This window comes from Stegostoma tigrinum, chromosome 1 (assembly GCF_030684315.1).
Source record: "Stegostoma tigrinum isolate sSteTig4 chromosome 1, sSteTig4.hap1, whole genome shotgun sequence".
Lineage (NCBI taxonomy): Eukaryota > Metazoa > Chordata > Chondrichthyes > Orectolobiformes > Stegostomatidae > Stegostoma > Stegostoma tigrinum.
In genome coordinates, this window is record NC_081354.1 from 51,255,945 (window position 1) to 51,270,529 (window position 14,585).

The 14,585-nt window shown below is 41.4% G+C and overlaps 1 protein-coding gene across 1 annotated transcript; it reads left to right on the forward strand.

Annotated features, from left to right (window-relative positions):
* Positions 1-1,082: 1,082 nt before the first annotated feature.
* rps3a (ribosomal protein S3A) lies at positions 1,083-14,024 on the forward strand. The gene is made up of 6 exons (XM_048545387.1): positions 1,083-1,219; positions 3,687-3,790; positions 7,106-7,293; positions 8,864-9,072; positions 13,054-13,163; positions 13,871-14,024. Exons 1-6 carry the CDS (start codon positions 1,158-1,160, stop codon positions 13,993-13,995), a joined length of 798 nt encoding a protein of 265 aa, XP_048401344.1. The 5' UTR covers positions 1,083-1,157; the 3' UTR covers positions 13,996-14,024.
* Positions 14,025-14,585: the final 561 nt, after the last annotated feature.

Genomic DNA, 14,585 nt, shown 5'->3' on the forward strand with positions numbered 1-14,585 from the left:
AAATTGCTCGGAAAACTTAGCAGGTCTTGCAGCATCTGTAGAGAGAAATTAACATTTCAAGTCCAGTGACCCTTCTTCACAACCAGTAAACTTACTAGTGACTTAGTAAACCTATTCTAAGCTGGAGTAGGAAAGTTGACATTTTGGGTCCTCTGATGCTGCCTGGCCTGCTTTGTTCCTCCAGTTCCACACTGTCTTATCTCTGACTCCAGCATCGGCAGTTCTTACTATCTCTAAGATGAGTAATTGTTTTATTTGGAAAGTTTTAAAAGGCTGGGCTTTTAATCATAGATCATAGGACGCTTACAGTGAGGAAACAGGCCCTTTAGCCAAACAGGTCCACACCAACCCTCATCCCATTCAGACCCAATCCCCCATTAGCTACCTAATCCACACATCCCTGAACACTACCCTGAATCCACCTAGCCTGCATACCTTTGGATGGTGAGAGGAAACCAGAGCACCGAGACAAAACCCAAACAAACAGTTGCCCAGGGGTGGAATCCAACCCAAGTCCCTGGCTCTGTGAGGCAACAGTGCGAACCACTGAGCCGCTATGCTGCCCATCTCTGAAGTTTAGAAGTATAAAGTGTAAACTAATTTCAACATACAAACTTCTCATAGAGGTCAATAAGGTAAATGCAAGAAGGATATTTCCCCTTGCTATGAGATCTAGAACCAAAGGACACAATAAGAAAATTAAGGGCAAACAACAGGACTGAGGTGACGAGAAATTTCTTCTGTCACATTCATGAATCAGAGTCGCATAAGGCTACGGGCGTTCACTCACGGAATATATTCAAGATTTGAGACTAATAGATTTCTCTGTATTAAAAACATCAAAAATTCGTATAAGAAAAGTGTTTAAGTGAAAGTTCAGCTCTGATCTAACTGAAAGATGGAGCAAGCCCGAAAGGCTGAACGCACCATTTCTCACACTATTTCCTATCTTCATCCTTTACTGAAACATTACTACACTCAGACTGACTTTTACGCAATTATTCCGTCCGCCGGTTCCGCGCAAACGCTGACAGACCACCTCCCTACTGGACAACTTCCTATGTGACGTAGGCTGCCCAGTTCTCGCGCGATTTCTCCGTGATCCAGCAAATTCTCGCGCGAACTTGTCTCTTTCTTTTTCTAGCTCTTCGAGCAACATGGCCGTTGGTAAAAATAAGAGGCTGACCAAAGGAGGCAAAAAAGGTGCTAAGAAAAAGATGTAAGTGAGCTAAAATCGGGTGAGGAGCCACCCGCAGATTTTCATCAACATGGATCGTGCGCGGTATGGGTCGTAATTGGAGGGATGGCGTTGATACTTAAGGGATGGTGTGAGGTGCAAAGGACGCGCGGCCGCCGGGCCTGGACCGAGAGGTTGCACTCGATCTGCTTTATTAATGGCAACTGGAAATGTATAGCGCTAAGGGGGTGGGTTAGGAACTCTGGCATGACACACAGTTTAAACGAAATGCCTGATGTAACCGAATTTTGCGAGTCCGCGTTGTTTTAAACTTTGGAAATGAGAGCGTGGGCTACACGGAAGATGGTGGGCAACTCTGGATTAGGGTTACTTGTAAAACAAAAAGCTTGTATCGTTTGAGGAAGTTTTTGGGGTTGCAGCTGTTCTTGGGGCCTTTGCCCGGAGAAAATGCGGTCCGGCTAGGACGCTTTTTTGCAGTTTGGCACAGTCTGATTTCATGGCCCAGCATATTCCTTACTAGCAGGCCAGGTTTCAAAGGAGGGTGCAAGACGCTATGTCAGGGGCAGCACCAAGCATCCCTAAAAATGAGGGGGTCAAGCTGGTGAAGTTACAAACGGGTATTAGCAACAAGCGATAGAGCTAAGTGAACCCATAATGAACAGAATGGACCTAAGCTCTGCAGACCTGCTATATCCATTCGGGAATTGTGGAGGAGGATCTTCACAAATAGCCCCATCCTCAATGATGGAGGAGCCAAGCTCATAAGTGCCAAAGATAAGGCTGAAGCATTTGAATCAGTCTTCAGTCAGAGGTGCCAAGTGGTTGATGCATCTTGGCCTTCTGCAGCAGTTCCCAACATTACAAGTACCAGTTGTCATCCAGTTCAGTTCACTCCATGTGATGTCAAGAAATGGTTGCGGACATTGGATGCAGCAAAGGCCATGGACCCTGACAACATTCCGGCAGTAGTACTAAAGACTTGTGCTACAGGACTTGCTAGTCTCCTAGCCAGGGTCATCCAGTACAGTTACAACTCAGTATCTACCTCACAATGTGGAAAATTTGCCAGGTACGTCCACGTAAAAGGCAGGGCAACTTCAACCCAGCCAGTTATCACCCCCTCAGCCTACTTTTGATCATCAGTAAAGTGATGGAGGGTGTCATCAACAGTACTATTAAGCAACATCTGCTCACTGATACCCAGCTTGGGTTCCGCCAGGATCATTGATCTCCTGACCTCATTACAGCCTTGATTCAAATGTGGTTAAAAGATTCCAGAAATGAGGTCAGAGTGACAGTGATAGCTCTTGACAACAAGGCCACATTTGACCGATTCTGGCATCAAGGAGCCTTGGTAAAACTGAAACCAGTGGATATTGGGGGCAAACTCCTCCTGTCCTAAGTGGATCCACTTAGAGACACACCGATGGTTGTGGTTGTTGGAGGTCAGTTAGCCCAGCTCCAGGACCCTTCTGAAGGAGTTACTTGGCGTGGTCTCCTCGGCCCAACCATCTTCAGCTACTACCTCAATGACTTTCCCTCCATATGGGCAGAAGTGGGGATATTTGCCTATAATTTCACACTGGTTAGCGTCATCCTCAACTTCTCTGAAGCAGTTTGTGTTTACCTGCAATACGTTCGAGTCAATATCCAGGCTTGGGCAGTCAATGGCAAGTAACATTTGCACCACATGGATGCCATGCCATAACCATCACCAATAAGATAATCTAACTATTGCCCTATGAAATTTAATGGTGTTACCATCACTGAAAGCCCTACTATCAACAAACTGTGGGTTACCACTGAACAGAAACTTAACTGGACTCAGCACATAAAACAGTGGCTACCAGAGCAGGTCAGAGGCTAGGAATACTGCAGCAAATAACTCACCTTCTGGCTCCCAGAGTCTCTCCTCCATTATAAGGCATGTGTCAGGAGTGTGATGGAATGCTGTCCACTTGCCTGGATGGATGCATCAAGATTTGAAGCTTGACACTATCCAGGACCAAGCAGGCTGCTTGATCGGCACCACATCCACTACCCCCTCTGTCTATGCTCATTAGCAGCGGTGTGTACTATGAACAAGATGCCCTGCAGAAATTCATCCAAGACTCTCAGACAGACCTTCCAAACTCATGACTACTGTGTTGAAGGACAAGTAATACACAAGAGCACCATCACCTTCAAGTTCCACTCCAAGTCAGATGGTGAGTGGCTTGGAAATATATTGTTCCAGCACTGTTGCCGGATCAAAATTCTGCAGTTTCCTTCGTAACAGCATTTTGGATGATCCCACAGCAGGTGGACTGCACCAATTCAAGAAGGTAGTTTGCCACCATCTTAAGGGCAGCTTGGGACAGGGAATGAATGGCTGGCCGGCCAGCAGCGACACCCAGGTCCCACAATGAATTTTTAAAAAGAGTCATATAAAGTCAGGAATCCACAAACCCAGTACTTAGTGAAATCTTACTTCTATTTCTCTTCACAGTGTGGACCCTTTCTCCAAGAAGGATTGGTATGATGTTAAGGCTCCGGCGATGTTTAACATTAGGAATCTGGGCAAAACTTTGGTTACAAGGACTCAGGGAACTAGTAAGTATTTAGGTTCTTAGGCATGACAATGAGTTTTATCTCGTAAGGTTTCAGAAAGATTTAACATAAGACATAGGAGTTGGTCATTCAGCCTCTCAATCCCATCCCACTCATCAATAAGATCAGGACTGATCTGCCCTGTACTCCACAATGCACAACTCCTGTATTCTAAAATATTATCCATGATCTCTTTTAATACTTTGTAATGTAGCCTCAGCAACTCTAAGGTAGAGAATTCCAGATATTTGCAACCCTCTAGGAAGTGAAATTTCATTGCATCTCAGTTTTAAATGAGCGCCTCCTTGTTCTGTAACTGTCCCCCAGTTCAGGATTCCCCAACCAGTGGAAACATCTCAACATCTATCCTGTCAAGACTCAGAGTCATTCTTCCCGCCCCCCCCCCCCCCCCCCCCCCCCACCCCCGCAACCAACTTGCCCCTCCAGTTTTTTCTAATTTGTAAGAATAAAAGCATAATTTGTTTAACTTAAAACTCAATGCCTTTATTCCAAGAATCAGACTAGTGGGATCTTCTGAATTGTGTCTATTTTTAAACTCTGCCCCCTAACAATAAGGGCAAAAATTCCATTTGCCATAATTACTTGATATACCTGCATGGTGACTTGGTGTTTCATGTACAAAAATGTCCAGAACCCTCAGTGCTGCACTGTTTAGAAGGTTAAGTCATAAGTTAAGAGCCCAGTTTGTTGGGTGTTGTATATTGACACCAGTACAGAATTGGCTGAAAGGAAAGAAACAGTGAGTGGTGATAAGAGGTGGTTCTTCAGATTTCTGACCTGTGACCAGGATTTCCACATGGATCAGTGCTGGGACTGCAACTATATAAAATATATATTAACAATTTGGAGGAAGAGAGTGAATGTATTGTAGCCACATTAACATATTTACAAAAATGGGTGGAAATAAAGATGGTGAGAAGTATATAGTTTACTTATCCATTGATATATGGACTTCAATAAGGTGTTTGACAAGGTTTCTCATGGTTGACTGGTCAGCAAGGCTAGATCATCGGAAAAGAGGGTGAACTAGCTATTTGGATTCGGAACTGTCTTGAAGGTAGAAGACAGAGGGTGGTGGTAGAGGGTTGCTTTCCAGACTGGAGGCCTTGACCTATGGTGTTACATAAGGATGGGTGCTGGGTGCTGGGTCCGGTGCGTTTTGTCGTAAATGGTTTGGATGTGAGCAGAGGAGGTATGGTTAGTAAGTTTGCAGATGACACCAGAATTAGAAGTGTGGTGGACAGCGAAGAAGGTTATGTTGGAGTAAAATGGGATCATGGTCAGATGGGCTGGTGCGTGGCAGATGCAGTTTAATTTGGATAAATGTGAGGTGCTGTAATTTGGAAAGGCAAATCAGGGCAGGACTGATGTGCTCAATGGTAGGTTCCTGGTGAGTGTTGCTGAAAAGAGACCTTGAGGTGCAGGTTCATGGTTCCTTAAAAGTGAAATCACATGTAGATAGCATTGTGAAGAAAGCATTTGATAAGCTTGTCTTTATTGGTCAGTGTATTAAGTACAGGAGTTGAGAGGTCATGTTGCAGCTGTACAGTACATTAGTTAGGCCACTATTGGAATGCTGTGTTCAGTTCTGACCTCCCTGCTATAGGAACGATGTTGCAAAACTTGAAAGGGTTCGTAGAAGATTTACAAGGATGTTGCCAGGGTTGGAGGGTTTGAGCCATAGGCAGAGGCTGAATAGGCTGGGGCTAATTTCCGTGGAGGCTCAGGACACCAAGGGTAAATAGACTAGGTTTGTTTTCCATGGTGAGGAAGTCTAAAACTCGAGGGCATAGGTTTGAGGTGAGAGTGGAAAGATTTAAAAGGGATCTAAAGGGCAGTCTTTCCATGCATAGGGTGATGCATGTATGGAAATGAGCTGGCAGAGGAACTGGTGTACAGTTACAACCTTTACAAGGCGTCTGGATGGGCATATGAATAGGTCGGGTTTAGAGGGATATCAGTTAAATGCTAGTAAATGGGATTAGATTTACTTGAGATATCTGGTTGGCATGGACAAGGCACCTCTTTCTGTGTGGTATACCTATGACAGGTTAGATAAGTGGGCAAAAAGTTGGTAACTGGAATATAATGTGGGAAAGTATGATGTTCATTTTGAAAGGGAGAAAAAAATGTTAATTTAATGGAAAAAACTGCACCACAAGGGTACTTCTACACAAAAGCTGGCCACAAATGTAGCAGATAACCAGGAATGCTATTGCAATGTTAGCCCTTGTTTCAAGAAAATTGGTATATAAAAGTAGGGAAGCCTTATTGCAACTGCTTTGATTTGAAATATAAAGGTAGGGGAAGCCTTATTGCAACTGTACAAGATAAATGCTGAGGAGATGTTTCACTTCATGGGAAAGTCTAGAGCCAGAGGACATGGTCTCGGGAATAAGGTGCACCAATTTGACTGTGATGCAGACGAGTTTTTTTCTCTGACGGCTGAGAGTTTATGGTTCTCCTTGCTAAAGAGTTGTTAAGGCACAACCCTTGTGTAGATTTAAGGCCAAGATGGTTAAATTCTTGACCTGTTGGGGAATCAAGGGTCGTGGGGCACATTTGGAAAAGTGGATATGAGGAATTTTGGATCAGCCATGATCCTAGGAACAACGAGGCAGGTTGAGGGGCTGAATGGTCTATTTGTCCTGTTTCTATTTCCTATGAACTGCCTACTAATGTGCATGACCTCAGTTTTCTACAGTAAAATCCATCTGCAAAGTTCTTACATTCGCTTGCTCAACTAATCAATATCCCTTTGCAGATTCCTTGTCTTCCTTACACCATGCCCTCTCATCTAGTTTGTATTGAGAACAAATTTGGATACATTACATCCTTATCCTCAAAGTGATGAATATAAGTTTTAAATATTTTAGGCCCTAGGACTGTTTCTTGTGGCATTCCACTAGTTGCATCTTTCCAACTTGATGTTAAGTAGTGTTGAAGACATGAGGAAAATTGGTAGTTAAATTTTTTTGCACTAAAAGTTAGAACTGAGAATTTTGTGGATGAGATATAAGGAATAGGATAAGCTGTAACTCGTGCTTTCCAATCTTCAGCTAGTGAAGTAGTTTTAGACGTGCCATCATCATAATTAAATGTTCTGGACATTGGGTTGTCCTTTACGTTTGATATTGGAAATGCATGTCCTGGATAATTCAGTGATAATTAAGACCATTCAGATGTTTGCTGCAGCATGTCCTGAAAAATTAACTTTTATTAAACATGGGGAATGTAAATTGAACGTCCATGTGGCAGCATTGTGCTGATTTACCTAATTTTCTCTCTTTCATGTAGAGATCGCGTCGGAAGGCTTAAAAGGCCGTGTGTTCGAGGTGAGTCTTGCTGATTTGCAGAACGATGAAGTGGCCTTCCGCAAATTTAAGCTGATCGTGGAGGATGTTCAGGGCAAAAACTGTCTGACCAACTTTCATGGCATGGACTTAACACGTGATAAGATGTGCTCGATGGTTAAAAAATGGCAGGTAAGAGTCAACAGTCAGGATACGAAGGATTAAGGTTATGAATTTCAGTGTTAGCCTTTCTTTTGTGTCAGTTCAACTAAAATAATTCCTTTGTGTATGGTTAATGTGAAACTGCTAGGACTGAAGCAACTGTTCCAGAAACCGAATTGCCTGTGCTTCATATTTTTGTTTAGTTCCATGAAAATACTTGTTTAAATTGAGTGTACTTGGTTTCTTTCAGAACTTCACCTTATCTATGGTATTTGCAGCTAGAAGTCTGTTACCTCTCTTTTATTCCTTCTACTGGATCTTTATATCGCTGGAGTATATATTCGCCTTCATATTTCTTGAAGGTGAATGTTAAACTGTTTGTCCTGGGAATCATTCCATAAAATATGAGAGCAAGTGAGAGCTCCATGTTACTTTTGTGTACTGTTGGGCCCTTCCCCACTCTAAGGATCCCATGGGGTCGAAATTTTTTTCCTGGAGAACAGGAAGTTGCCTGAAATGTAGCCAGCCGAGACCCGTCAGGGTCAGGAAGTAATGTGAGGCTGGTGAGTGAGGGCTGGTGGTATACTTGAGGTTTAAAGGGAGAGGCAGTCAGAGTAAAGACAAGTGGGCAGACATCATGGGTCCTAATGCTGAGTATTGTACTCACCCTGGCCCTAGTTATACCTCTGTGCTGTATGGCTTGGAGATAAGTGGAGGAAGTTGGTTTTCAGTAACCCCATCCCATTCTGATGTTCGATCCCTTTAGGCTCAACAAAGGTATGCCTTTTGTGATGATACCCCTTCTTGTTTCTGGTCAACTAGCGGCAGTGACTGTATGAGATTTCTGATTGAGTATTCATTGCTCACTTGAAGGCCTCAATTAGCACCCTGACATGGAGGTCGCCTACTAGTCATCCTGCCCTTGATTTACTAGAATGAAGGGTTGGAAAGTGGCACTGTCCCAAGGTGGTTGGCTCAAAGCCCATCATCTTTAAATTTGCCATTTGGGTGAGGGAGAAAGATCAACTTCTGACCATTTGGCCTGTATACATAACAGTAATGTCAGGAATGAGAACCTTGGATGATTCGTTTTATTTTCTTGGGTATGGAAATTTATTTGATTAAAGACAGGCCCCACCACCATTTGGTGTGGCTTTAAGTTACGTTACCAGGTGGGTCACAATGGATTCTGAGACATTGGCCAGAAGTACTACTACAAATAATGTTTATTCATCAACTAATACCTAAAACTCATGACTTGGGCATTTTTTTTCATTGCTGCATAGCTGCTTCATTTCCCATATTACAACAGTGTCTTGCACTGAAGAGGCACCTGTTTACTTCCTGCTCTCTTTCCCCAACATTGTTGTCACTCACTGTTTCCATTGTTGATCTATCTTTATTGCCCAGTTGTATCAGATTACATTGGCAGCTTAGAATTGATTGGAGGCTTTCATTTGCATGCCTATGTGATGTCTAAAAATCACCCTGGAATAGTTAACAGCTAATATTGAAATGTAGTCTGTAGAAATAACTCTCAAATCGACAGGGTTATTGTGTATTGAACTGATGGAACCCTTTTTAATTTATTCTGATATAGACCATGATTGAGGCTCACATCGATGTCAAAACCACAGATGGATACTTGCTTCGCCTGTTTTGTGTCGGATTCACCAAGAAACGTAGCAACCAGATTCGTAAAACCTCCTATGCTCAACACCAGCAAGTCCGCACAATCCGTAAAAAGATGGTAGAGATCATGACTCGTGAAGTGCAAACCAATGACCTTAAGGAGATTGTCAACAAACTGTGAGTAATTTTGCAGTTACTGTGACATGTTTTATGCCTCCAGTAGTTTGTTGTCCCTGAATTAAAATTGAACGCAGACATTAAATATGTAAAAACTTCATCTTACTGGTAGACGTTTTATGAATTTGGAATCTGGGCAGGTACATACCTGAAGCTGCTGCAACATTGGCTGTTAGTTGCAGTTATTCCAAGAATTGATACACTTGGCTTTTAACCAGCATATGTTGATTGCAGCACGACTGCTGGAACTGTATGTTTGTTGTTATAGTATGCTATAAATCTCAATATCCTGTGTTCACAGAATATCAGACTTCACAGCTTCCAAAGCCGTTTGTCTGTTATGGTATTAGATAATTCATTTGTCCAGTACTTGTGATAGTATAGTGGGAATGAGACTGGATTCTCAATCCACAACACCAGGCCAATTATCTGGGAACATGGGTTCACATCCCACCATAGCAGGTAGTCAGAGTTCAATTCAGTAACATCTGGCACGAAGAGCTAATGGTGACCATGTAACCACTTTGTTGTAAAAACTTATCTGGTTCACTAATATGCTGAAGGAAGGTATTGTCCTTACCTGGTCTGGCCTAAGTGTGATTCCAGACCCATAGCCTGTAGATAATTCTTAAATTCTCCCACAGTAATTGGGAATGGACAATAAATGGAAATACAGGCCAAAGCAATAATCTTTAGATAGGGTTTGACCTTCTTGCTGGGCTGTTTATTTTGAGAACAAGTAAACCAGCACAGCCGTCATTTGGATAAGTATTTATTATTTCTGGATGGCCAGCACAGTTGGTTAATAGTAAATTGTGTTTAATTTGATTGTGGTTTTTGAGGTAACAAGATGAATCATGAGGATAGTTTGGGTGATAGAATATTTTCTGTATATTAATGACCTAGACTTGCATGACCGAGGCATGATTTCAAAATCTGTGGATGACATAACTTGAAAATGTTGTGTACCAAGGTGGGTTGTGGCAAAGTTCAAGAGGACAGGCAGGATGGCGGTATGGTCAGACATGTGAAAGACGAAGTTTAATGCAGAAAACAATAATGCAATGCATTTTAATATATAGAATGAGAAGAAATAATGTAATATAAAGCACACAGTTCTTAAGAGAGTGCAAGGATAGACTCGTAGATCTATTTGCACAAATCCAAAGTTGCCAGAGCAGGTTCTCAAAAGTGTTTAAAGAAGAATACAGTTTTAGAACTTTATAAATAGGGATATGGAGTGTGAAAGCTATTCTGGACCTTTATTTCTGAAGAAGGGTGTCAACCTGAAACGCCAGCTTTCCTGCTCCTCTGATGCTGCTTGGCCTGCTGTGTTCATCCAGCTCTACACCTTGTTATCCCAGATTCTGCAGCATTGGTAGTTCCTACTATCTCTGGATCTTTATGTTGCACTTCAGGAAGACGAGTAATGAGGATTTTCATTTAAAAGTATACATTGGAGAAGCTGGGACTGTTCTTATTTGAGAAAAGATTGAGAAGAAATTTCTCGAGTTCCAACTTATAAATGATTCACAAAGTAACGAGAAACTCTTCCTGTCAAGGAGCAAATGACATAAATTGAAGATTGTTGGTGTAAACAGCAACACCATTATGGAAAAACTTTTCTGTCGAAAGTGACTAAGATCCAACATGCAAACACAGAAATTATGTCAGAATACATTGTGTGTGTGGCGGAAGCAGACATATTTGAGAGTTTCAAAAGTTGAGCCAACATCTAAGGACAGAATTTGCAGGGATCGGTGCTAGGCCATGTGCTGGAGAGATGAATTAACTGAGTTGCTTTTACAAAATAGACAAAGAGGAGACTGGAAGAACACAGCAAACCAGGCAGCATGTGGAGGAAAAGAGAAGTCACCGTTTCAGATATTGCTCTTCTTCAGGACAACAAACATGGCAGCTATCCTATGTCTATGGATAAAGTCTCCAAGAGGCACTGATGTTCATGGGTCCTGAAGAAGGAAACTTTGATTTCTCCTTTCCTGTATTCCAGTCTCCTGTTTGTCTACTTTGGATTCCGGCATCAGCGGGGTTTTTTTTGTCTGTCACCAAACTTTTATGGAATGCTGGTTTGGACATGAAGCACTGTGATCACTATAAAATGATGATTGAAGAGTTTTGCTTGATGAGGCTATCAAGGGAAAAAGGTTATAGATTTGCATGTTGAGCAGGCTGTTTGACAAGATGGCCCTATGAAGGTTTCATAGGTGGGAAGACGAACATATATGGCAGCTATCCTATGTCCATGGATAAAGTCACCAGAAGGCACTGAAGTTTATGGGTTTAATAAGTCAGTTATAGTAAATTATTTCTAGAGATGCTGTTGTTGTGGTTTGGTGAGTATAGAACTGAAAGAATAGGGCATTTCAAAAGATTATAATTGCTCCTGTCTCAGGCTGCACAGAGGTGAAAGGCAAAGAGAGATAATGTACCAGTGTCATGATGGGTATCATTTTTGACTTGCTTTGGCCATTTTATTCTCCAACAGTGTGGAACTGGTCGTGGGCAGCAGAATTGTGCATGACCAAATTTACTGAAGCTAAGATGTATGGCTGGCTGGAATAGATGGAGGTTTCAACTACAGTTGGTTTGCGGCAGTGGGGAATTGGGTGGGATGCACAGGACATGGAAATAGGTTGATTGATGTGGGTATATCATCAGTAGTTTATTTCTGAATATGACACAAGGTTGCAGGCTTTTTTAACTCTCATGTGGTTGCCAGGGAGCAAGATGGAGTTTGCACCTGTAGACCTTATCACAAACTGCCAGTTAGCTTGGATGTTTCCAGCATTTAGTGGGAAATGTTTGCTCACCTGGATTCTTGAGGAGTTACGTTTACAAATTTACCGAGACTTGCCTCAATTCATTCCTGGTCCTTACCTTTTTACTGTGGATGTTCAATACCTCAACAGCTCTGTTACCACCCAGATGACCAATAGTATAGAATAGAAATCCATCCACCACTGTTCTCCTCTGCCTGTTTGGACCTGTACTTGTAATGAGTAACATGATTCTGCTGGCTTCCTTCTAGTTAAGGGTGGTGGTATTAAAACCTGAGAGTCTTAGCTATGTCTTCTTGTAGCATGCACTGGGAATTCTTTTTCTTTTAAAAAAAATTGGTGATGTTGGTCAGCTGTGTAACTAGGGATTTGCCTTGCCTACCTGCATTAAATTTAGGTGCCCCAGTTGGAGGAAGTGAATGTATGTGGATATTGGTTGAGAAAAAGATCAAGCTTAGCTGTGCTCCATCTTTTATTTGTCTACTTTCTGAGGGAATAGGCTATGTGCTAGAATTTACCTGTTAGAAATTAGCCAACGATCTATAACCTGGTGGAAGGGAGGAGTATTATCATTGAGGAATATGACAAATTCAGATTATTTTCATGCTTGCAATATGACATACTGTTGCCCTGTTATTCTGTAATGCTGAGCTTTGGAGTACATTATTGGGATTGTAGAAAAGAAAATCTTGATCGTCCAGTCAAAACCCTTGTTTGAATTCCAAATTCATGGCTGTTTTGTTGTTCATATCAGATTCTGTGCTGCAAGCTCTGTTACCAATCTAATGTCGAAAATTAATAATCTCCTCAGTGGGAGAATGCAGAGAGAAATTCATTATTTCTAATTTATAAAATTGATATTTTGGCACAAAAAGTCTATAGTTTTATGGTATTTTTGACAGAAAGAAAATGGCTGCATCACAGCGGTTATCCCTTTCTGGTCTAAAACCCACTTGCTTTCTCAATGGTGTTTTAATCTAGAAAGATCTCTGGAACTGTTGAGTGCATGGATGAAGGTAAAATCTGCCAAGCTTTAAATTTGTACAGTTTCTAACATAGAGAAGTGTAAAGACTGGAATAGGCTTACACCGCGCAATAACTAATCTATGAATAAATAGTTTTGTTTTAAATGTTAATAGTTCCTGTCCTGGTCTAAATGCTGTGATGTTTGTTTGTGTTTTAGGATCCCAGACAGCATAGGGAAGGATATTGAAAAAGCTTGTCAATCCATTTACCCTCTTCATGATGTTTATGTTCGAAAAGTCAAAATGTTAAAGAAGCCCAAGTTTGAATGTAAGTCTTTATTGTTCTTGTACTTTTTTTTTTCTTGAACGTTGTGGTTTCTATCCTACAAACTCATCAAATCATGAATAGCATCGAACAACATTGAAACATGTTAGTTGAGAATGCAGATTTAATAGAAATTTAATTGAATCTCCCCATTTCGGGCATCTCATGTTTAAAACTTGGGTGGAAATCTGTTGCCAGTCTCCTGTCAAAAAACAAGGTTCAGCACTGCCTTTTGCCAAGATTTTTTAAAGTATGTGGAGGGAAGGAGCAGATTAACACAAACAGGAAGAGGTTGCTGAGAATTGAATGGAAAAGTGAGTTTTCGGTGTTTTTGGAGATGGGAAAGATTCGACATTAGATCTGAATAGAAAATTTTCACTTTACTGCTTTGGGTATCTTGAAGTTTAACGATGGGGGAACCCAGCACATAAGTGTCAGAGACAAAGCTGACATATTTGCATTTATCTTCAGCCAGAGGTACCCACAAAATAGCCCCAGCCTGTTCACCGTCTCCTTATACCTCAAACCCTCCAACCCTCACAACATCCTTGTAAATCTTGTCTGAACCCTTTCAAGTTTACAATAAACACCTGTTATTTAATCATGAGATGGGTGGACAAATATGTCTAAATATTTTGAACCTGTAAATTTATGAATTTTCATATGCCACTTGAGCTGACTTGATAATTGAAAAGAAAACTTTCTTCTAGTGGGAAAGCTGATGGAACTGCATGGTGAAGGAGGCAGTGGCGCAAGCAAACCATCAGGTGAAGAAACTGGTGCTAAAGTGGATCGAGCTGATGGATACGAACCACCCGTTCAAGAAACTGTCTAAATATGTATAATAAAACATTTCATCTATGACGATGCTTTGTTTAATTTTATTTAATTTAGTATAATTTTAAGTTTTAAATTGTAACAGTGAAGCAAGCTAAATTTATGCACATTACTCTCAATGTAATCATTTGAACCCAGCTATCTAACTGGTGAATCTGTGCTCTTATCCTGTCATTATGAATATTTACTGAAGTGCAGTGACCCAACCAGAATGCTATCCAAGTTCTGACCCAGACATTAATGCACCTGAAGCATAAGTTCCCCTTTTGTGGCCTATCATACTTGAGTTAAGACCGCTGTTACATTAACCATTTTGCTTTTGACACTTTTTTCCCCCCTCGCTTCTTGTTGAGAAGAGAATGTTTATCATTGATTGAAATGAATGGCCTGGATTTGCTCACCTATTTGCCCACTCAATCTGTATCACCTGCCCCTTTTTAGGTCTCTATTACGGATCTTTTGATGCAAATGATTTCCATCCTGTCCTTGCCTTTAGCTGAGATGCATTTTTAAAGATTATCTGAAAAGGTCACAGTTACAATACAGTGAACATCCTAACCTGTAGTGTAGTATAACTTTGTCCTGTGT

Excerpts from the sequence above, each read along its gene's own strand:
- rps3a (XM_048545387.1), top strand. The coding sequence starts at position 1,158 with ATGGCCGTTGGTAAAAATAAGAGGCTGACCAAAGGAGGCAAAAAAGGT. Across the intron at positions 3,791-7,105 it reads TACAAGGACTCAGGGAACTA|AGATCGCGTCGGAAGGCTTA; the intron begins GTAAGTATTTAG and ends TCTTTCATGTAG. Across the intron at positions 7,294-8,863 it reads CGATGGTTAAAAAATGGCAG|ACCATGATTGAGGCTCACAT; the intron begins GTAAGAGTCAAC and ends ATTCTGATATAG.